The sequence below is a fragment of the Natator depressus genome, chromosome 5 (assembly GCF_965152275.1).
Source record: "Natator depressus isolate rNatDep1 chromosome 5, rNatDep2.hap1, whole genome shotgun sequence".
In the NCBI taxonomy this organism is placed as follows: Eukaryota; Metazoa; Chordata; order Testudines; family Cheloniidae; genus Natator; species Natator depressus.
The window spans coordinates 19,788,600-19,813,432 of NC_134238.1; the positions used below are offsets into that span (position 1 = coordinate 19,788,600).

Genomic DNA, 24,833 nt, shown 5'->3' on the forward strand with positions numbered 1-24,833 from the left:
TCCAATATTCCAAGTTCAGTACAGGAGTAACTGGGTGAAATTTAATGTCCTCTGAGATCAGCTTGAATGTATCGCTAGGAAGGTACTGAGGAAAAGAACTGGAAACATTTTTTCCTTAAATTGGGACTCCTTGTAATGTCAAATCTGAAAAGGACTTCAAAGAACATCTTAAATGTCTTTAAAAAAAATGAAATGTACTATCGGTCCTAATAAATATTTCAGAGTTCCAGTTTTGAAGTCACTTTTAATTTAGTCCCACACTGTGGTTAAAGACTTTTACCTTTGTACTTTGACAGGCTGCTGGTACATTATCCTCTTTTGAGGAGAAGTCATGACATAAAGGGCATATTCAGTTATGTTTTTTTATATTCTTTAAAAAATATTGGCTTTAAAAACTTCAAATATAAAGACATTTGCTATTTGTATAACAGCATCTCACTATGGTACTGGCCCAGAAAGAATGCAAGTACCAGCAACTTTCTAGAGAAGGCATAGTGGCCAACATATTCAAAAATGGATGGCTAAAGCTATAGATGTAGATAAAGTGACATGATATTTTTTTTCAAAAGCTCTGAGTACCCAGCATCTCCTGTTGAACCATCTTGAAATATAGTTTTGCACTGAGGGTGTGCCTGTGGACACGCCTATATGCACATATATAAAATTACATCCTGTTTAATGAAAGTAAAAATTGCAAACACAAGTGCTCAAAAGTTAGGAAATGCCAGAATTAAAGTTGCTTGGGAAACATTAATTCAGATTAGGGTGACCCGGTGTCCCGATTTTATAGGGACAGTCCGAATATTTGGGACTTTTTCTTATATAGGCTCCTATTAGCCCCCCACCCCGTCCCAATTTTTCATACTTAGTGTCTGGTCAGCCTAATTCAGACCCTTATGAGACACTAGATTGTAACCCAAGAGAGCTGGGTTCTATTCCCAGCTCTGCCAGACTTCCTATGTGATGTTGGGCAAGACTGTATCATCATGCATACTCACAAGGGGCTGAATTAGTGTTGCTCAAGCAACCTAGATTCTGGCACTTATTAACTTTTGAGCATTTAACTTTGTTTTTTAAAATGAATGTGCCAAATCTGTGTACACAGCTGTATTATCAAGTAATAATTAGATACTACTGATCTCCAGAGCTGGGAGTACAACCTAACAATCCAGGCATCCAACATTCCACTGAGATCTAGCAAATATATGTGTAAGCCACTGGCCAGCATGTGTTGTGCTTCCTTCTAGTGGCTAGCCTACACAGAGGGTAACACACTATTCCTGCTATTAGTACTCCTTTTATCTCAAGTGCTGTGGATTGAAAGGTCCTGGGTTCAAAACCTGTTGAGGGGCTCCTAAAATCTATTGGGAACCCCTCCACCCCTGTGGGGAGGGGCAGCCCACAGAATGAGAACCTGTGTCTTATTCATACATTCACAGCTGCACTGCTTTTTAGAATGAATGAGACTTGTTTCTAATATAGTTGACTCAGACATCTATTGCCAGAATGGACCTAGTGCACCCTCTGTTATCCGATCTGCAAAATTTTGTGGAACACTTGCCTGCTCCCAAGTTAGTGTTGAGGACTTGTCAGTAATAAATTCAGTGAAATGCACAGAATTATTAATACTGGTAAGTGGAGTTGCTGAGCTTAGAACTTCTGGTTTCCTTGCTTTCAGGCCAGCACTACTGCCCATAAAATAGTGAGATGGTGGTGGCTGCTGCTGCTGCTGTGCCCCGTCTGGAGCCAGAGCTTTATGAGTCTGTGGAGCATGCTCAATGTAGATGGAATGATCAGAGACTTTAGCATCAAGCCTCTTAAAAGGTCTACTGGGCATGTGCAAATGGCAGTTTTCAGAGTTTTTTTATAATTTAGCACTGGGGCGAAGGAGAGATTATCAGCCTGTCATATTTCAAGTTCCTGCCTCAAAGCATGAAAGCACTACAGCTCTTAACAGAATTTTTCATCAATTTCTTTGAACAGTAGCAGAAGTTTGTTCATTTGTTTTTTTTTTCACTAACCTCTTTCTCAGAAATGGCTGAGATGTTTTTGCTTAAACTAAAAAATCTAGTCTGAGAGAAAGCATGGAAAACTTAAGCCACAACAAATAAAGTCTGACAAAGTTATAAGTAACTGGAAACAGGCTGGTTATGGAAAGTGTTAGGCAACTGTAAGTGTTGCTACTGACTTTGCCTATGATAAAAATCAAGTGTAGCGTTTGTGATTTTTACATCCTATAATTGCAAGGAAATTTAGGAAAATCCCACCACATTAGGAATATTAGTCACAAAAGTAATTGGGTTACTGTTGCGATACCACTGCCAAGTGTGTTGACTAATGGCCTCATGGTTTTCTATACTCCCTCATCTTTCTATAGCCGTTTGTTGTCTCTTGTTTTATACTTAGATTGTAAGTTCGTTGGAGGCAGGGACCATGTTCTTGTGTGGCTCCTCACACACTGGGGTCCTGCTACATGGCTAGGGCTCCTAGGCATGTTAGTAATATAAATAATAACGGGTCATCTTAGGCATTACAGAAAATACTGCAGAATAGGTGACTACTTAACATACGCTTTTTACATTTTTGAATTTCCTGTACTAAAATAATGCATTTCATTATTCACCTTCCATTTCAAGGTGCACTGGATCGTTGTGTGATGGGGATAACGGCAGTCGAGATCTTGAATGCTTGTGATGAGGCAGTTCCAGCTGCAGTAGATTCCCTGAGCCACCCAGCCGTCAATCTAAAACAGGCTATGACTAGACGTAGCCTTGCTGCTCTAAAAAATATGGCCCATCAGAAACTACAGACTCTTGCTACGAACCTTCTGGCTTCTGAAGCATCTGACAAAGTAAGGTTTTTGTTTGTTTTTAATGCAATAGCTGGAACGTGTTTGTTTTGTTTGCCGTAACTGAACCTATGTAGAAAATCTAAATCACTTTAATCTCAAAGAGCCCGATCCAACAGCTTTTAAAGTTAATGGAAAGTCTCTCACTGAATTCAGTTGGCCTTAGGTCAGGCCCAAAAACAGATGTCCTTTGAGGCTATTAAAATGAATTGAAGTTGATTAGAACTTTCTGTAGCTTCTAACATAAAGGGTATTTATCCAGAATTAAATATAAACGAAAATAAAGACGAAAAAATACACATTGTTTTAAAATTTGAAGCAAATTAATTAAAATGACATCTGTTTACGGGACTCCAAACTCAAATCTTTTTATACTTCATTAGAAGTATTTGAGTGCCTCTTATAGTTTAGAGATTCATTTTAATATACATTGATTAACTGTCCTTGTATCTGCAGCTGCTTAAGTGACAGGTTAAAATATGTTTCTCTAAAACAATATGAGTAAATTCCACTACTTTTAAAAGTGCGCTATGAGTTACACTTTGGTAGGATTGTTATATATAAAGTATGAAGCAGATGCTTAGCGTACTTGTTATATAGTTTAGAAACCGGTTTATTTTTCAGTTTATGTGTTTGAGGTTTAAAATATTGGCCGCACTGAAACATGTCAATTTGTACATTTTAACTATTCTTTGTAGTACCTGTATTTTATAATTAATAACTTTCATTTTCCCTTGAATATTGCAACTGAGTGACAGGATTTTCATATGCTAATTTTTTTTCCCTGCCTACCATATTGGCATTTTGAGATTTATGGAATTTCTTTGTAAGGTAACTAGTGTAATTTATATTTATAACAAAGATTGAAACTTAGTTTTATTCTTTTTATTAAATACTTTGCTGTGCACAGTAGATGTCAACACTGTAACTGGTTTGTAAATATCAGAATGTCTGTTAAGATGTATTAACAGTTGAGTACACCAAGAATCGACTTGATAGAAATGCAGTCTATTTTTAATCTATTTTAATTTATATATAATAGTACGTATTTAAATTCAGAACTATTTCCCAATCCCATCTGAAAAGAGAGCAGGCAGGGAAGAGATATATTATGACTAAAATTTTGAAAAATAAGTTTTACTGTGCCATTTATGAAACACTTCTTGTAAGTGGTCATGGCTCATTATGTGATTTTTTTTTTTTACAGTCTTGTTTATCTCAGTTTTAATAGCACATTTTATAGTGCAATTAGTGATAAAAGCCCCTGATGTGAAACTAGTATTTATGTATAGCTTGTGAACATATTCAGTCCTGCAGCAATGATAATTGTTGCCCAGTCTACAAGGAAAACAATTATAGAAGGGGGTTGGGGGGAGAAGGAGTCTAAGAAGCTAAAGGCTGCTGGGGGATAATCACTTTATGAAAAATGTATGCTGACAGAATCATTGGGGATTCCTCTTGCCACTCTCCACTCATTAGGGATTTCTTTCACCACTCTTCTGTGTGGAGATTGCGGGTCTCTTTGAGAGAAATCTTAGCAAAGAGACACCTTCCTGATGACTTCAGCTTCCTGACTATGGCAAGAGAGGTTCAGAAAAATAACTGAAAAATTGAAGTGGAGGGTTGCATAATATATTTTTTTTCTGTTGGGATATGTGCACATAGTGTGGCGAATGTTTTACCTTCAGTGTTTTTGTTAGCAAACTTAAATCCAGAATATTTAATGTCATGGGTGGGGTAATTGACTACTGTGATGCGTTTGATGATGACTATGTATCTTTGAAAATTCAGAGCACCAAAATCCAGTGTGCTTTTGATTTATACAGTTTGCTATTTTTTTACTTCAGAATACAGTATTTGAATGATTGTAATTGTCTTAAGCTTGTGGTGCTCACATAGACTGTACTTCGAAAAATCAGTCACATTTTCTTTGTGCAATACAGGAGAACACATACACATCAGGCATGCGCTGGCTTTCAACACGGACTTTATTGAACCGGAGAGGGGAGGGGGAATCTTTAGTGGTACAGTGTTTTTTAATTTCAAAACAGTTTTAACTCCCTTTGGAAGTCTGAGTACGCATACAGCACTGATAGTTTTAAGAGAAATTTAGAGTGCTGTGGTAAAAGTATGGAGCTCTGCGAATGTTAAACTTCCTCTCAGTTTGATTTAATAAACACAAGTAACAATTGGTTTCAATAGAAATCATAGTAGAACATAAAATGAAATGGCATATCTAAATTGTAGCATTAGATACAGTAAGATCATTTAGGGCCCAAGATTTCGTCTGATGTCAAACTATTAGAGTGCCATTCAATTTTTTAAAAATGTAGATGCTATCTTTATAGATTTTGACGGGAAAACACATGAATGCCTACAGTTTATGGTGGGACGCAAGTCTAGTTTTATATAGCAGATTTTCAAACTCCTGTATCTTGGGGTGGAGGTACATGTTTATATAGACACAGACGTGCACACACACAGATGTTTTGATTTTTCAGGTGTTTGCTGGTATCCCTCTACATCTTTACTCCATTGTCCTCAATTAAGCTTATCATATGACCTTGAAAATTGAGAATGCCCCTCCCAACATCCAGCGCCTTTCCTGGGATCCTGGATGGTCCTAATCCTAAACCTAATGGTCCAAAAAAATACCCCCTCTCCCCTCCTGCTTTTTTTTTTTTTTTTAAGTAACCACTTACAAACCTGATCTCCTGAAGAAGCCACTGACTACATGAGCCAGTGAAATTGATCATGAGTCTGCTGAATGCATGTTCTCTTAAAAGCCCCTCTTACCGCCTCCCTGGCTTGTGACATGTAAGTAAGGGGAGGAGGGAGGTAGCAACAAGACCTCCCAGTGAGACTGTGGGGCCAAAACTCCTCTACAGAGTCCAAGCGGTGCTACAAGTGATCTACAGGCAACTCTGCTGCACGCCCATTTTGTCCACAAGTGCTGACCTGGCCTCAGTTGGTGGATACACTTCCCCTCACGAACTGTGACAGGGTACAGGGAGTGTAAAAGGAACCAGTTAGTTGACCTTGCTTAATTTTTCCTTTTATATCATGCAGCATCCAGCCTTACTGGATAACACTGGCTCTTAGTGTGAGTTATCCCTTTCTCTAGAGGTGTTTAACCTGTTCAGCCTGTGGGCTGAATATATTATTTCAGAAAGGTCAAGGGGCTATATAATCAATAGTTTAACTATTTAGTAGGCTTAAGTAAAGCCAGCTGAGCTCCTAATTTTGCTCTTTCTGGGCCTCCCACAGCCTGGCAGGGAAGAAAGCAATGAAGCGGCTAGAGCTATTCTCTCCATCCTCCCCTGTGATAGAGCAGGCTGCGAATGGGGGCAGTACTGAGCAACTGCAGCAGGGATGGGACAGTGGCTGTTTGGATTGATGCTGGCTTACATCAGAGCTGTTCCTGGTGCTGCAGGGGAAGCATTGGCAGAGAGTTGGGGAGGTGGAGCCCCATATCTCCTTCCTTTAGTGATAGGACTGTTTCAAATGCTTCAGTTCAAAAATTTCAGCGTGGAGCTCAAGGAACATATTTTCAATTATAATCAAATATGCATTTTCTTCTTAACTTAATTACCCTCATTAGACATATTTTAGAGCCTTTAGGGCCATGAGATAGTCATTACTGCCCTAATTCAAGCATGCACTGCTCTAATAATCCATCAGTTCCACCGGAACTAGCTTACTGGGGTCAGGTTTTGGGATTTTATTAAACTAATGCTACTATTTAGATATGCCATTTCATTTTGTTCTTCTATGATTTCTGTTGAAACCAATTGTTACTTGTGTTTATTAAATCAAAGGCTAGTTCCTAGCCTCCTGTCACCTCTTAGTCCATTGTCATCCTCTGGCAGACCCCTGTTGAGTTTAAATGTTCTGTCTGCTTGGAGTTTCCCAGTTGTTCAGTGTTCCCATTGTCTTTCTGGATCCTCCATTGATACGAGTCAGTTTCAGCCAGAACTTTACCAATCCAGTCACACCATCCCAGATGGTAACATAAATACCTCATGTCTACCATTCTTCCCTCAGAGCATCTATTTGCTTTCACTCAAGTAAGTCTCTACCATGCATATCATTCATAAAAATATTGCAGAAAATTCCCATTTCATGACAGCTTGCACAATGGTAGTGGATTTCCTTTTCTTGTCTCTTAATAATTTTAAATGTTTTAAAAAAGTTTTAATATCCTTTTCAATATCTTTCAGTTATCACAAGTCCCACCATGATTTTTATTCTTTTTTCTTTAGACTTAGCAAGCACAAAGGTATTCAATGAAGCTACTGTTTACTTTCCCTCCCAGATAGGTAATAAAGATGCTTAATAATACCAAGCCAACACTGATCCCTCTGCTACTCCTCTAGATATTGATCCCCAATTTGATATTGGTATTTATCCCTATTTGTTTATGGTTTACCATGCTCTTTTCCAAGTTGATTTGAATTTTTTTTAAATAATAAGATTTTGTGAAATAATACGAAATCCAGATTATTAATACTAAGATCCAAATATATTGTATCAGCTGTGTCCCTTTCAATAATTGGTAATGTTGAAGCTGGGCCAGGGCCTACCGTCTGATCTTTGTCCAATATAAAGAAGTCTTACCCTGTGTGTGTGTGTGTGTGTGTATGCATGCTAAAGTTGCAGCATTGATCCATATTTTTTCATGTCAGTTGTAGTAGTTTGACTTGCCTGAAAAATTCCTCCATTATGATGTGTCTGAAGTTTGATTTTATAATGGTGCATTGTGGGAAACCAGGAAATAATATTGTTAAAATATATATATGAGGCTTACAGAAGAAGAGTGAGGGGATATATGTGGAGCTGAATAATCTCATTGCTGAAACTAATAAGGGAGAAAGATTTTAAAGAAGTCTAACACAAGAACACGTTAATGGATTTGCTTTGTCTACAAATACAGGTAATTGACAGAGTAAATATTTAAAACATTTTAACAACTCTTTTTTCTGTGTTTACATATGTTCAGTAAATAAAACTATAGTTACTCATTAAAATCATTTCATTAACCGTTAGTAAGGCACAAGTTGATCAATTGCATGCATTTGTTTATGCATTTAGAAACACAAAATTTATAGTTTATGTAAATATTACCCAGATAGTATAATAATGGGCTATTTATCAATGTGAGTAATAAATAAATGCGTGTAATGACAACCATGCTAACTGCAGCTTTCAGTGAATACTAGAGTGAAGTTTAAGTAAATTGTACAGATGTTACATTATCAGTGCTGCAGGATGAGTTTATACATGAGTCTAGTCTATGGAGCCTCCCTCCCCCCCCCCCCCAAAGGCAAATAACCTAGCCATTTAAGGAAAAAACAAAGGAATTTAGTGTCAATATACGATCAGTTTTTGCTCTTTAAGTTTTAGGTTTAAATTATTGCATAAGCTGGACGCATTTGTATGTTTTAGAATTCTGATTTTATATTTTGATTTTAAAACGATTATCAACAAGAGAAATCTGTTTAGAGAGCTATTTTTCTAAGTTGGTTTGTATGCCAGTTGGTGAATATTTTGAAATTGGATGTTTTAAACAGTCATTTTAGAATTTGAGGGCAAATAAAAGAAAACATATAACCCAAGCAAATGTTTGTATAAGTTTTATTAAACTGTAGTGAGGATAATAGTAAGGTTACATGTGTTCTTGATACATGTCCCATATTTAGTCCTGAGCACTGACCTTGTGTGGTGTTAGATTCCCCTCCCCGCCCATTATTTAAATTTAAACCTTTTCAACTATATTTTGCTTTTTATTATTTGAACTTTTGAAAGAATAATTAGTTTTACATATCTATAGTGGGGTACACAAAGCCCATACAACTCCTCAACCTCTTCCTGATTTGATCTTGCTGGGCTGAAACTGGCCACCCTTGCCAGGATTTCAGTCTGAAGAGACCCTCCAGCTGGATGGAATAAAAAGGGAGAAAGCAAGCTTCAAAACTAGGCTCACCTGACAGAGAGATCTTGGGTTTGAGGCAGAGGGACTCTAGAGGGTAGCTAAGTAACTCTCAAGGAGGAACTTTAGGGGTAAAGCCTGAAGAGAAGGCTTGGGCTGGACTTGTTTCATGTGCATTTGTTTGTTAATGGAGTCAAACACAGGAAGGGAATAAACTTTGCCCCTACAAAGGGCTTATGAATTTGTCATAGAATGGATGGGAAAGTCACCTGCTTGAATTATCTTCTATAATCAAGAAAATTAAAATTTAACAGAGGCTAAATTCTGATGGGGGCAAATTGGAAAATCCTTGAAATTGCATATTAAAGGAAAGCATATCTGCTTCTGTTTTTGCTTAATATGTTCTTTAATTATTGCTGATAGCTCATAGGTGAGCACTAATAATAATTAAATTCTCATACCTAACAGTAACCTGTCAAATTGGAGTATCAGGTAATTAAATTAGCCTACTTTAAGTTTTTAAGTGAATCTTCAGAAATGATTTGATTCTGAAATTTATGCTTACTAGTGTTTTAGTAGCGACAACAATAGGACAGCAGAGGGCATCAGAGATCCATTCCCATTTTAGAGCCATGTTTTTTTTTCTTTTTTTACATATGCTATGTTCAAAATCATTTCATTAATATTTATAAAGTATATCCTTTAGCATACCATGTTGCATTTGACAAATACTAACCATATGTTTAAGTTTATGTATGTGATTGTTCCTATTGAACTCAAATGTGTCTGTTGGCATGCTTGTAGGATTGGATTCTTAAATATTACAGCTGCACAAGTATGAGTTCAAAACTGTGCTCTAGATGAGTCCATTTTTAATTAACAAATTTTCCAAATCTAATTAAGATGTTGTTAATCACTGCATATCTATCTTTCAACCATAGTGGGTAGCATGTAAGAGAGATGCATTGGTAACAACGTATGTGTAGAGATTTTAAAAGCTAAAATATTTCTTCTATGTTATCTCTACCTTTCATTATATATTGTCCCCCCTCCAGCAGTAAACAAAATGTCTTGTATAAATAAATATAGTTCTGTACTCTGTATTCTGATAAATTATTAAGCTTTATAGTACATAAGGCATAAGAGTAATTAATGCATTGTAAATCAGATCACCCCTTCTGTTATACCATTTATAAAAATAACGTGTTTAAAAATGGCTTCTCTCTCAGCTTTTACTCATCGATACTGAGAAATTGGATAATTTCCTTCCACACTCTCATTTCCTGTGATCTCTTTCATGGCTAATTTATTAAATAAATGGAACTTTTTGATTCTCTGTTCATGTAACACAGAACTTGGCTATTCATTGGTTTTTTGGGGTTTTTTTTCTGACTGTTTTAGGCCATCTGGGTGTTCAGTCAGTGTTGCCAGTAATGGTTGAGCTACGTACCAAAACGTAACAGGGAAAAAAGGGGGTGGAGGAAAAGGTTCTTGTTTATAATTGTCTTCATGTCCAAAGTGAAGAGACTGCTGGAAAGAGAGCCTAATTTTTATGGTGCAAAAGAAATGAGTATTTCAACTGGGATGCTGAACTAAGAGGAGAAGTGGGAAAAAATATTTAGCAGGACATCAGATGATACTGAAGATTAACTCAGTTGCTCTGAGTTTTGATTTGGTGGAGAGCCTCCATGCACACTATAACTTGCTGTAAGTAGGTTCTGCATATTTAAAAATCAGTCCTTAGGAATGTATTTTCAGCTGGCCCTCTACCTTGCCAAACACCTGTTAAAAATGAACACTTCCATAGGCTTCTTAAGCAATTCAAACTCTGTGTAAAAGCAAATGTTAGATTACTTACATGTGTGACAGTTCACCTTGTAGTCAGGTGGCCTGTGTATGCCCCTGATGCAAGCAGCTCATGCATCTCAAGGTCCAAGAACTGCAGCTTGAGGTCAGAGTTGATGAACTGGAAGAGTAGAGGAAGACAGCACATATATTTATTTACAGAGACACTGGAGCAGACACACCCGTGTCATAGTACTCCAGGTGAGGAAGTCTGTCATGATGAGTGGAAACCAAGGTTGAATGGAGGGACAGATGAGACCCATCTTCTGGCAGAGGGAGAAGAGGTTGATTCATGCCTCATACATTGAGAATTTCTCTCCAGGAGACCAAGCTGTTGACTTAGCATGTTAGTAGCATGTTACTGAGTAGCATATTAGGGGATTCAGTCCTTAGAAATATTGACAACTGAGCATGTGATAGCACTGAGAACCATTCAGTGACTTGCCGACTGGTTGAGAAATGGATTGATCTTACATGGGTTTTTATAAAAACATTCTAGTGAGTGCTAAGGAAGATGTATTTCAGAGTAACAGCTGTGTTAGTCTGTATTCGCAAAAAGAAAAGGAGTACTTGTGGCACCTTAGAGACTAACCAATTTATTTGAGCATAAGCTTTCATGAGCTACAGCTCACTTCATCGGATGCATAGTAATGGTACATAAAGTAGAACCTCAGAGTTACGAACACCTTGGTAATGGAGGTTGTTCATAACTCTGAAATGTTTGTATCTCTGAACTAAATGTTACAGTTCTTTCAAAAGTTTACAACTGAACATTGACTTAATACAGCTTTGAAATTTTACTTGCAGAAGAAAAATGCTGCTTTTAGCCATCTTAATTTAAATGAAATAAGCACAGAAACAGTTTCTTTACCTTGTCAAATCTGAGTTTAAACTTTCCCTTTATTTTTTTCAGTAGTTTAAGTTTAACACAGTACTGTACTGTATTTGCTTTTTTTTTGGTCTCTGCTGCTGCCTAATTGCATAATTCCAGCTCAAAATAGGTCAGTTCGTAATTCTGGTGTGTGTAACTCTGAGGTTTTACTGTACTGGTACTGATATCAGGAGACAGGAGAGAGATCCCGAATGATTAATTTAGATGATTAGGGAAAAGTTTAAGACCAGAGCTTCCATGATGGCTTCCTCTGAATTGCTTTTGGTTCACAGGAACAACTAGACTGAGAACTTCAGTGTCTTAATGCATGGATGACTGCATGATGGAAAGAAGAGTGGTTGACATTTATTAGGAATTGGAGGGGAACTTTGTTAGGAAGGGATAGCCTATCCTGATGGGCTAGGCAGCATCTTATTTAGACTGCTGGCTCAAAAAGGGTTTTTTGGGGAGTATTTAACTAGGGAAAGGGATGTGAGGGAAAACTACCAGATACAGAGGGACACTTGAGTCAGACTAAGGTGTGGTCTACACTTCAAAGTTCGGTTGAAGTAAGCCGCCTTGCATCGACCTAGTTGTGAATGTGTCTACACTTAAACTTATCTCTGTGCTCTCCAATACACCGATGCAGTAACACCAGTTCAGAAGGCATCATTGCAGTATGCAGGCCATAGCTGATGTATTGAGGTCAAAGCAGGATGAATGAAGACTGCATTACCTGTGTTGATCCTAGCAGTCCTTAAGCTGCTGTCCCACAATGCCTAACACTGACCACAACTGTGAACTCCACTGTCCAGGAGTCAGAGTCCAGAAGGCCTCACCTGCTCCCTTTTAAAGCCCAGCAATTTTTTGAAATGCCTTTTCCTGATTGTCCGGCTTGGTGAGCACACCTAGCAGCTCTCCATTGTTGTGCACAGCTGCCCTGCTGACCATGCTGGGTACACATTCGAGATGTGCACTGCCTTGGAGTAGACAGGAGATGCTGGATCTCTTGAGCCTATGGGGAGAAGAGGTTGTGCAAGCACAGCTATGGACCGTCCATAGAAAATTGGACATCTACAAGCAGATTGCACAGGAGATGCAGGAGAAGGGGTATGACTGGGATCAGTAGCAGTGCTGCATGAAAGCAAAGGAACTGCAGCAGGCATATCACAAGGCCAGGGAGGCCAACAGTTGATCCAGTACCAAGCCAGAGATGTGTCATTTTTAGAAAGAGCAGGATGCCATACTTTGTGAACACCCCACCACCACCCTGCACACCACTGTGGATACCTCCGAGGAGCCAGAATCACAGGCCCCTGACATGAACAGTGGTGGTGAAGTAGAGGAAGAAGAGGAGAAGGATGGGGGACATGCAGCTGTGGGGGGGTGGGGGGGTCCAGCTATACCACGAGCCAGGACCTGTTTGAGTCTCCACCACAGTCCAGTCAGTACTGACTATACTGGCAGTCAAGCATGAGTGAGCCCAATACAGGGGAAGGATCCTCAGGTAAGAGTGTTTCTCATTACAGTAAAAAGAAAAGGAGTACTTGTGGCACCTTAGAGACTAACAAATTTATTTGAGCATAAGCTTTCGTGAGCTGCAGCTTACTTCATCGGATTCATGCAGTAGAAAATACAGTGGGGAGATTTTATATACACAGAGAACATGAAACAATGGGTGTTACCATGTACACTGTAAGGAGAGTGATCAGGTAAGGTGAGCTATTACCAGCAGGAGAGGGAGGGGGAAAAGAAAAACCTTTTGTAGTGATAATCAAAGTGGGCCATTTCCAGCAGTTGACAAGAGTGTGTGAGGAACAGTAGGGGGGCGGGGGGGGGGGCGAATAAACATGGGGAAATAGTTTTACTTTGTGTAATGACACATCCACTCCCAGTCTTTATTCAAGCCTAATGTAATGGTGTCCAGTTTGCAAATTAATTCCAATTCAGCAGTCTCTCGTTGGAGTCTGTTTTTGAAGTTTTGTTCTTGAAGAATTGCCACCTTTAGGTCTGTAATTGAGTGACCAAAGAGAATGAAGTGTTCTCCAACTGGTTTTTGAATGTTATAATTCTTGACGTCTGATTTGTGTCCATTTATTCTTTTACGTAGAGGCTGTCCAGTTTGGCCAATGTACATGGCAGAAGGCATTGCTAGCACATGATGGCATATCTCACATTGGTAGATGTGCAGGTGAACGAGCATCTGATAGTGTGGCTAATGTGATTAGGCCCTATGATGGTGTCCCCATGTTTATTTCCCCCCGCTACTGTTCCTCACACATTCTTGTCAACTGCTGGAAATGGCCCACTGTATATAAAATCTCCCCACTGTATTTTCCACTGAATGCATCCGATGAAGTGAGCTGTAGCTCATGAAAGCTTATGCTCAAATAAATTTGTTAGTCTCTAAGGTGCCACAAGTACTCCTTTTCTTTTTGCGGATACAGACTAACACGGCTGCTACTCTTAAACCTCTCATTACAGTGATGATGTCCCCAATTTAGCAGGACTAAACTACTGACTTTTCATCAATTTGCTCGTATTAGAAGAGGTATCAGTTTAACAGAGAGAGAGTTGTCTGCTTTTTGTTTCCCCTGTAGAAATAAGGGCCATGCAGAAAAGTTTGTTTATGTACATACAGAAGTCCCATGAATCCTCCTGAGAGATCGCTATGAAACATTCATGGAGGTACTCTGCAATCCTCTTCCAAAGATTTCTAGCAGTCTTATTTCTTCCCCTGCGGTCGGACATTTTCCTGTGCCAGTCGGTGGTAAATTCAGCAGGCACCATTGTAGTAAACAGGTTAGCAGCATGCTGGGTGGGGGCGGCTTTGGGACCCCAGCAGCAGCTGTGCTCTCTCTGCTTTTGCTACCTTCCAGAGTGAGATTAGCTAAAATCAACACCGCCTACGAAAACGGTGTCAGTATTCAGTGTCATTGCCTAATACTCATACTCAACTGAGCAATTCCCTCCTCGTTTCCCTCACCCCCTGGAGGGCCATAAGGAGCATGGCTGGTGCTGTGAGTGGCACCGTGCACAGGCACTCTGAAGCAGAAGTGTCAATAAGTCTGTATTATTTAAAACTTTAACTTTAAGGGAATTCTGAATCTTAACTTTCTCTTGTGACTGTACTGACAATGGTACCTGTGTGTGTGTTATCTGTAGCTGCTGCCGTTGCAGCCTTGAGGGGTTCCCCCTCCATATCAGTGGAAAGCCTGAGCTAGATAAGGAGGAGAAAGACGAGGACTAGGGGTGACATGTTCAGCGAGATCCTGCAAGCCAGCGCTGCATCCGACCATGAACAGAGGGCATGGATCATGAATATTGTAGACTGTATGGCGAAGGAGAGCGTGGACAGGAGAAAGGCCAAGGAGTTGGAGAGGAAGATGCACCAGGACATATTGGGGCTTCTCTGGCAGCAAACGCTGATGCTGCAGACAATTCTGGATTTACAGGTTCAACAAACCTGGGCTTGCCTCCCTTTGCAGTCCATGGAGAATGGCAACATTCCCTATACTTCCCTCAACATTCCATGCGGCACCAGGGGCCACATTCCTGCCCCTATCACTCCACATCGAGGGACATTAAGGACAAACACAGTTTCCCATACACTGACCTGTTAAAGCCATGGTTGATGTATGTGTAGCTAAAATGGACATGAACATTCCTTGCCCGTCTTTAAGCTCTGTTCCATATGTAACTTTAACGTCCTCGTTGCCAAGATGGAGCCTGCTCTGCAGGCAGTTCCAGCCAAGAAAAGGTGTGTGTAGGAACACAGCAAGGAAAGTCCCTTCCACCCCAGGGGCACCTGATCCAAAACTCCCCCCGGAGTGAACACACACATACTGGTATAGCACAATGAATCTAGGAAAGTGAAATATTTATTCACAGAGGGCTGAATGGAGAAAAAAACAGGGGAAAGATGGGGGAGCAGTAACACAGAGTTACATTCAACACAAGGCCCCACAGGCCCAGTGGTATCACTGTCTGAAAGGAAAAACACCAAGCCATGCATTTGCACTCAGAGTTCAGGAGTCTTGGGCAAAGTTCCAGTCTGGGGGTGAGACTTGGGTGTTCCTGGTCGTCTTTGGGACCACTAGACTTTTCCCAACAAACCGCTCTTGTGCCCTCTTCTGCCACTCTCTGCAAACCCACTTAGCTAGTTACAGTCTCCCTTCTTACTACCAATGCAAAGTCACAAGCCCCATACTCACTGCCCCATACAGTTCTGGGCAACAGTGTTGCTGGGTCCAGCTCCGGTTTGTCCTTCTCAGGTGATTCCTCCTTGGCACAGTGCTGCTCCTGGCCTGGGATGTTCCTGGTCAGCCGCTCTGTCCTTCCAGACTTTGGGCAGGGTCTCGGCTGCTTCACTATGTGAGGACCTGCTTGCTGTAGTTCTTCTGTGTGGAGCTCAGACACAAATCTTGTTGTTCTCCCTCCTTTCATGCTCCCCCGCCCCAGGACAAAGATTTAAAGGGGCCATGCTCTCTAAACCCCAAAAGGGTTACACATAAATTTGGTAAGGTTTTAATGTATTTGCTTTTAACTTGCACAGAAATTTTTTTGATGTGTTTTATTACGTAGTAAAACTCTATTGTTTGGTAAATAATTAATCTTTGTTAAGTCGCAACGTATGTTGCAAAATGGCTGGTGGCATTGAAAGCACCCACTTATTTGTGATTGTACACTTTGATAGAGCTCATAGAATCCCTGACAAACAATGTAATAATCATAAATGTACAGCAAGCACCACAAAGTTAATAGGGTGCATTGTCTGTTACATTCCATAGATGTGCACCAAGCACCACACAGTTCCTAACAGGGCGCCAAACTGCACTGTGCTCAGCCCGGCCCTGCATTACTGTGGCTCGCTGTTAGTGCTCTTTCAAAGCCTCCCTGAGCCATATAGCTCCACGTTGATCTCTTTTGATAGCCCTTGTATCTGGCTGTTCAAATGCAACAGACAGCAGTTCCACCTCTACCTTCCACCATAATGGATACTTTCCCCCCTTTACTTCACAACTGTGCAAGATGCAGCAGGCAGCTAAACCATATTTTTCTCACTGAGTTCCAATCTTGTGAGTAAACTATGTCAGCACCTCTTCAGTGTACCAAAAGCATACTCAATTGTCTTGCTGCACCAACTGAGCTGGTAGTTGAATCTCTCCTGGGTGCTGTTAAGGTGGCCAGTGTGTGGTGTCATGACCAGGATAGTAAGGCATAGGCTGGGTCCCCCAAGATCAATATTGTCAATAGTTATCTGCCAGATGGGAAAGAAAGCCCCTGCTTGTAGCTTTCTGAACAGTCCAGTGTTCTTAAAGATGCGAGAGTCATGCATCTTCCCTGACCAGCCAACACTGATGTTGGTTAAGTGTCCCTGGTGATCCACCTGTGCTTGCCTAATCACAGAAAAATAGCCCTATCTGTTGATTCACTCTGTGGCAAAGGGGTCTGGTGCCCAAATAGGGATATGCGTGCTATCAATCGCTCTATCACAGTTCACGAACCCCATTGCTGCAAGTCATCAGTTGCACTTTGCCAAAAGTCACAGTCCTGTGTAGCAGGAGACGACTAATGGCCCTGCTCATTTCTGTGACAATAACCCCTGCAGTGGATTTTCCAACTGCAAAGTGATTTCCCACTGACAGGTAGCAATCTGGCATTGCAATTTTTCTGCATGTGATTGCTACTCCCTTCCCCACTGCCAGTGCAGCTCTCATTCTGGTGTCCCTGGACTTGAGGGCTGGGGTAAGCTTGGCACACCGATCCAGGAATGTTGCCTTATGCATCCAAAAGTTCTACAGCTACGGCTCATAGTCACAAGCCTGCACTGGGATGCATTCCCACCAGTTAGTGCTCATTTCTCAGGCCCAGAAGTGGTGTTCCACCATTTGGAGCGCTGTGAATGCCATCAACAATCTTTAATTGGGTCTCGCTATGTTCTACAGTCATCTGACCTCCAGGAAATCATCATGTTCACCACGGCTCTCCTTGCAGCTCTGCAATTACCAGAGGATTGTGCATCCTGGGTTTACAATGCTCGTGACAATAGTCCAGAGCTGTGCAGGCGCTATTGTTCTGTCAGAGATGGCGGACTGTGACAAGTCCATTGTGGGTTCATGGGATTTACAAAAAATATGGTACAGAGATGGCATTTGGGGTTGAGAAAGTTGCATGATGTGAACTTGACCCCTCTGTCCAAGTCACTCCTGCATGACTCATTTCTTCCCCACCATGCATTGCTAAAACTTCCCATAAGTCAGTGCCCTGGATGGTGGTAAGTTGTACACCAGGGGTAGGAATTCAGGGTGCTGCACTGTGCATTGAAACAAGCACTCCTATTGAGTACGGCAGGGCGGATGCAGAGAGCCAAGTATGCATGTGCACAAGCACTGCGCGTACTGCGGCAGCTTTATGCTGACGTAACTGTGATCCCATGAATGCAAACTTGGGGTGGCGGAAGTTTGTAGTGTAGATATGCCCTAAGGGCTGGTCTACTTTACAGAGTTAGGTAAACTCAACTAGATTGCTCAGGGCTGTGAAAAATTTTATGCCTTGTATAATATCATTAAGCCAAATTAGGCCCTGGTGTAGATACCCCAAGGTAGACAGAAGAATTTTTCTGTCAACCTAGCTAACACCTCTTAGAGAGGTGGATTTACTACAGTGACCGAAGCAATCCTCCTGTTACTGTAGTAAGTATCTTCACTGTAACAGTGCCGTTGTAGTGTTTCTAATATAGACATACCCAAAGACATCTGCTAGGGGTTTCATTAATACAAAACTGCATATCCAGCAAAGAGAAATTAAAACTGAAATGAAGGAGGTCCAGGTTGTTATCGCAAGTTCGTTCCAGAGAAATAACAGGGCCTCAAGTAAAGGAGTTAAATAAAAGTATGTGGTCAAGAATAAAAGCTATACATTTCTATATATTGGTGTAAGAAGCTTAAAAGCAAAACAATAGGTGAGCTAGAATGCCTAGCTAAAGGAGACTGGATGGAGACTGATGTAATAGACACTTCTGAAACACAGGGAATGTCAAACCAGGGCACTTTGTGTATATTATAAACTGTACTGGAAGTGCACATTAGGTTGTGGTGGGGGAATAGCATTGTATCTGAAAGAATATGTAGAAATTTTATCACATTAGATTTCAAGTGGAAAGGACCATGTAACAGAATCTGTATGCATACCAATTCCAAATCATCATCATCAAAAATATATTAGTAGCATTGTACTACCAGCCTCTGAATCAGGAAAATACATTAAATGTGCACTGTGGAGGAAAATCAAAGATACAACTAAATCAAATACAGATGCAATAATGATGATTTTGACCCACCCCACCCCAAAACAACTAGTCACATATCACAGCTGAGCAAGTTTTATAGAAGCAATTGCTCAGCACTTTAAATGATTGCTTCTTGGCATTAGTTGTAGAGCACACAAGAGGAGAGGATACTCTTGACTTGGTCCTAAATAACATAGAAAAGTTGTTTCAGGAAGTAACTATAGCTGAAACACTAAGTAATGGTACCACAATACAATAACATTCAAAATCCTCAGGGAGGGATTGATCAAAATCTAACATGAACCTTAAACTTTAGAAGATTTTTTTTCTATGAAGAATCTAGTCAAAAGGCCCTAAAGTTAAATATGAGGAACTTTAAACATGGACTATAATCATCCCTTAACAAGTATACATACATATTCATAGACAGATAAGCAGAAAGTAAAAAAATAAAATAAAAGGTGTGAGGAGTTTGGTTAAATGACAAAGTATAAGAAGTAAGCTAGTATCCTTCAAAAAGTGTGAATCCTTCCCAACTGAATCCAGGTGAAGGGAACATAAAGTATTTCAGGTAATATGTAAATTGGAAGTTATAAAGGTTAAGAGGAATTTTGTGGAGTAAATAGATGAAGATCTCAAAAACAAATAAGCCTTATCAGTGTGTAAAGGAAGCAGTTGAGGAAGATAAGGTCCCTCTTCTCCTGAACATCTGCTGGAGTGATAATGACTCCATTTAGGTAATAAATGAAGCACTGCAAAAGACAGAAATGTCAAAAGAAGAAATTCTGAAAGAAACTGATAAGATGGACAGCACCAAATAACTAGGACTTCATATCTTTATGGAATACTTCTGAAGGAATTCAAGTGTGGAGTGACCTGAGCTTCTAACATAAATAAGCACTCTCATTAAAATAATCTACTATACCACTGGATGGGGGAATAGCACATGTACGTATCTTTTAAAACGGTGCTAGAATGATCTTTGGAATTTGTACTGAAATAAGGATACTAATCTATTAGAATGGTTGAAACAATAATTTGAGTATTTTATAAAACACCTAGCTGAGCAGGAGATAATATGGGACAAACCAGCATTACTTCTGTTAATGAAAATTATGCCTTTCCAATATACTATAATTTCTTGATCATGTCAAAATGGTGGTGCAAGGAAAAAGAGTAGATGTCAATTACCTAGGTTTTCAACAAGTCTGTGACAAAGTCCTGCACAAGAAGCTGTTAAAGGAAATGAAGTAGCCATGGGGTTGAAAGGCACGTACTATCTTGGATTAGAAGAAACTAGCAAAGAGACAGAGAAAAAGGATAGGAATAATTGGCCAAAGGTTAAATGGCATGCATCTAGGATCTCTGCAAGGACTTACAGTGTTGAACAGATTTGTTAAGGGTCTAGAGATGGAATGAACAGTTAGGTTGCAAAATTTTGCAGATTTAATTATTTAGGTTAGTCTAGATAAGACTTTGAGGGACTCAAGGGGGGCCTAAAAACACAGGCAAAAATAGTCACCACAATGGAAGCTGAAATTCAATGTTGAAAAATTCTAGGTACTGCATCTTGGAGGAGTAATGCACTCATACGGCTCGATGGGTTCTAAATTTAATTGCAAACACTCAGAGAAAGATGCAGCCTTCATTGGGGACAGCACAAGAAAGATAACTGCTCAGTGCACGGAGGCAGTCAAAAAGCAAACAAAATGTTAGGATTATAAAGAATGGGATAGAAAATAATATTGAGAATATAGTTATATAAGTTGGTACTAAGCCTTCACCTTGAGTACTTTACTAACTTCTGATCACCTCACCTCAAAAGAATTTATGATAGAAACACTGAAAGATTTCTAGTTGGAAAGAGTAGTGGGGAAAAAAGAAGGTTATTTAGTTAACAGAGGGAAAAATAATAGGGGACTTTATTATTGATTGTATCACCTTGCTATTTACATCTTTTCACTGACTCCCCCATGTCTATCATATCAGATACAAACTGACAGTTCATTTTTAAGACTTTCCTTGGTTTTTGCCTACCATAGCATCTTATAATCACTAAGTTGTCAATCCCCACCTCCATCAGTGATGCCAGCCTCTGCATATCCAAAATTATATTAAATAGAACAACACTTGTTTTAGAACAGATGGAGAGCTTAAACGTATAAGCCAATCACTATCTACCTATGTTAGGAAGAAACTTACACTAAGGGCAGGTTATTCTAGACTAGACTAGGTGGAGTGCTAGTCTGATCTGTATGGCAGTTTCTATGTTGTTTGCAGTGCTGTAGCCATGGTTATCTCAGGATATGAGAGAGACAAGGTAGTTGAGGTAATGTCTTTTATCGGACCAGCTGTTTGTGAAAGAGACAAGTTTTTGAACTACACAGCTCTTCCTCAGTTCTGGAGAAGGTAACCAGAGTATCTGAACTAAGTACAAGGTAGGACAGATAGTTAAGCATAAGGGTTTCACACATACTGTAGGATGCCACTTAAAATGAAGTGGGTAATAAAGGGTTAACAGGGAGTAGGTGTGTTACAAATTGTTGTAAGGAGCTGTAAAACCAGTGTCTCTCGTTTTTAAGTGTCCAGCAGAGCTATGAATTTAAGTTTCCAGGTTCATCTTTTGAAGTGTTGTGCAGGTTTCCTTTGAGGATGAAGACTGAGAGGTCACTTACAGAGTGATTACTTTGTGAAAAGTGTTGGCCCGTGGGTGTTTTTTGTCTTTATCATTTTTCTGTGTGAGTTCATTGGAGAGCACAGTGATTGTCAGGTTTCACCTACATAGTTCTTGCTGGGGCATTTGATGAACTGGATGAGGTACACTACATGTTGTCATAAGTAGGACCCATTCATCTTGAGAGGTGTGTTGAGGGGGTTATTTATCTTCATACTAGTGGAGATATGTCTGCATGTTTTGATCTGTTCTGGCAGGGTTTGGTGCTGCTTTAAGTTGGTGTGTCCTGGTCTGTGGGGAGCTTGCTTCTGATGATGAGCTTGGTGAGGTTGGGGGAAGAGGCATTGTTTGAAGGCCAGAAGAGGGAGTTCGGGAAAGATTTCTTTCAGGGTGGATCCCCATCAAGCATGGTTTGTAATTGTTAATTATATGGGTGCTAGTGTGGGGTGGTACGTTACAACTAGGGGTGCGTGGTTAGTGGGATTTATTTTTCAGTAGGTGAAATCAGACCATGAGTATGCTCTCCAATGAACTAACACAGAAAAAAGATAAAAGAGAACATAAGAACCAAAGGTCCATCCAGCCCAGCATCCTGTCCCCGGACAGTGGCCAATGCCAGGTGCTTCAGAGGGAATGAACAGAACAGGTAACCATCAAGTGATCCATCTGCTGTAACCCATTCCCAGCTTCTGGCAAACAGAGGCTAGGGACCATCGCTGCCCATTCTGGCTAATAGTCATTGATGGACCTATTCTCCATGAATTTATTTAGGTCTTTTTTGAACCCTGTTATAATCTAAATCATCCCAGGCAGGGCTTTGTCAAGCTGGGCCTTAAAAACCTCCTAAGGATGGAGATTCCACCCCCTCTCTAGGTAACCCATTCCAGTGCTTCACCACCCTCCTAATGAAATAGTTTTTCCTCATACATAACCTGGACCTCCTGCACTGCTTGTCCAGCTCTCACCAAATGTGGCAGTGGTTTAGCAAACCATTCAGTCTGATGGATATAAAAAATGCTAAAGGTAACTTTATTATCTGTTCTCAGCCTTGTACAAGGTAATGGTATTTAATTTGGAATGATAAAAGAAGCTATTGTATTCCCAGTGGACAGTTACTTTAAACATGAAGGCAAAGATACAGATACATGTCCCCTCAAATCTTACAATTCTGTAAATTATAACAAAAGACTGCATTTTCAGAAGAAAAAGAAACAGTCGCTGACCGCAATCAAGTTCCCTCTCCCCCCAGAAGCGTAATTTGATTACTCAATTAGTCCCTGCACTCCACCGATAGTTTTTCCACATTTTGGGTTTTGGAAATGCTATACATTGACCACATATCAATCCTTTTATTTTTTTTTCCCCTCAGACCCTTACATATTGCAGTCCATTGCTTAAACTGAGCAGCAAGAATAATAGCTTCGCAATTACCCTTTGTATATATGACATTTTAAAAGGAAACTATCACATTTCTGATGTAGCAGGTATTAAAGTGCTATATAAATATATAAATGTGTTTTCCTCCGGAATTAATGTTTACTTTGGTTACAGGGAGAAAATAGAATTCTAATCGTACTTAGAAATCAATGTTGGTGTTGTTTATTCCTTTCTTCTTTACACCCCTGCTGGCTTTTCTCCATTAGTAGTGTGTGTTTGTTTTTTGGGGGAGAGGGGTGGAATAGTAGAGAAAAATGCAAACTTGAGGAATATCTATTTTACTTTTTCAGCTTCTGATCACATAAATTGGCATAGTAGGCTAAATTATGCCCTTGTTTTTGCAAATTTTATTAGTGTCTGAAATACCAAAGAGGTGTGTTTTTTTTGGGGTGGGGGCAGGGTTTGGTTTGGTTTGAATTTAATAGACCAGAATATATGGGTTTCTTTTATATTTGTAGAATAGCTGTTATCTTTTAGGGTTCATGATCTAAAGAACCAATGAGAAGTGACTGCTGATTGGTATTTCATTGATGGAGTGTAACTAAAATTTGCATGTACTTAAGCTAAAACCCACCCAATGATATTTCAGAGCTATTATGTTTCCTCTCTTTTGCGTATGGTGTATTAAATGGAATCGTATAATGTTTTCCGTAGGCACTTGAATTACGTATTTTAAATCTCATAAGTTCTCAAACTTTTCTTACCTGTAATGCTTATGTTTATATACTAACTTTGTGAAAAGATGGAAAATATTAATAAAGTGAAGATGTTATTTTCATTTTAATCAGTACTTTTTCTTTTTTCTTTGCAGGGGAATTTGCCTAAATATTCACACAATTCTCTGATGGTTCAAGCCATAAAGACTAACCTAACAGATCCAGATATACATGTGCTCTTCTTTGATGTAGAAGCTCTGATTATTCAGCTACTGACTGAAGAAGCCTCTAGGCCTAATACTGCACTCATTTCCCCAGAGAATTTACAGAAAGCATCTGGCAGTTCTGATAAGGGGGGGTCTTTTCTGGCTGGCAAACGAGCAGCAGTGCTCTTCCAGCAAGTCAAGGAAACGATTAAAGAGAACATAAAAGAACATCTTCTTGATGATGAAGATGAGGATGAAGAATCAATGAGACAGAGAAGGGAAGACAGTGACCCAGAATATCGCTCCAGCAAATCTAAACCATTAACCCTATTAGAGTATAATCTAACCATGGACACAGCAAAGCTTTTTATGTCCTGTCTTCATGCCTGGGGTTTGAATGAAGTTCTAGATGATGTTTGTCTTGATCGCCTTGGCATGCTTAAACCACACTGTTCTGTGTCCTTTGGCCTGCTATCTAGAGGAGGCCACATGTCTCTGATGCTTCCAGGATATAACCAGTCCATAGGCAAACCGTCATATGGTAGTGTGGAAGTAGAAAGGAAAATGTCCATTACAGAGGGACTAGGAAGGGGGACATATGGAGTATCACGTGCAGTCACTACTCAGCATCTCCTATCTATTATCTCTTTGGCGAATACTTTGATGAGTATGACTAATGCAACTTTTATTGGAGACCATATGAAGAAGGGTCCAATCAGGTATGAAAAGGATTCAGTGTATTTATTTATCTTGTAATAACCTGTTTGCCTTCTGATTTTTTTATTGTAAAACAATATTTTTATTTTATTTTATTTTATTTTATTTTATTTTATTTTATTTTATTCTGTTGCTCTTTATAGCTTTGTGCGATTGAACACCTATTACAGCTGCACTAGATGAACATGGTATGGGTATCCATTATGTTATACTTGTTGTGGGTTTTTTTACACCAGTGTGACTTAATTGCTGTTTCAGCACATAAAATGGTTGTAAGATAGAGAGAATTAGGCTCACATATTTGTATTTGTTTTCTCAATAACTTTTAAGTAGTTTATCAAATTCTAAATAAATTATAC

General features: G+C 39.7%; 1 protein-coding gene across 2 annotated transcripts in view; it reads left to right on the forward strand.

Moving 5' to 3' along the window:
- Nucleotides 1-24,833, forward strand: part of WDR7 (WD repeat domain 7) — a 346,874-nt gene that overhangs the window by 74,947 nt on the left and 247,094 nt on the right. For both annotated transcript variants that reach the window (XM_074952395.1, XM_074952396.1), the window contains exons 14-15: nucleotides 2,637-2,851; nucleotides 23,707-24,476. In XM_074952395.1, the coding sequence (XP_074808496.1) occupies nucleotides 2,637-2,851; nucleotides 23,707-24,476 (985 nt within the window). The remainder of the gene's footprint in view (nucleotides 1-2,636; nucleotides 2,852-23,706; nucleotides 24,477-24,833) is intronic.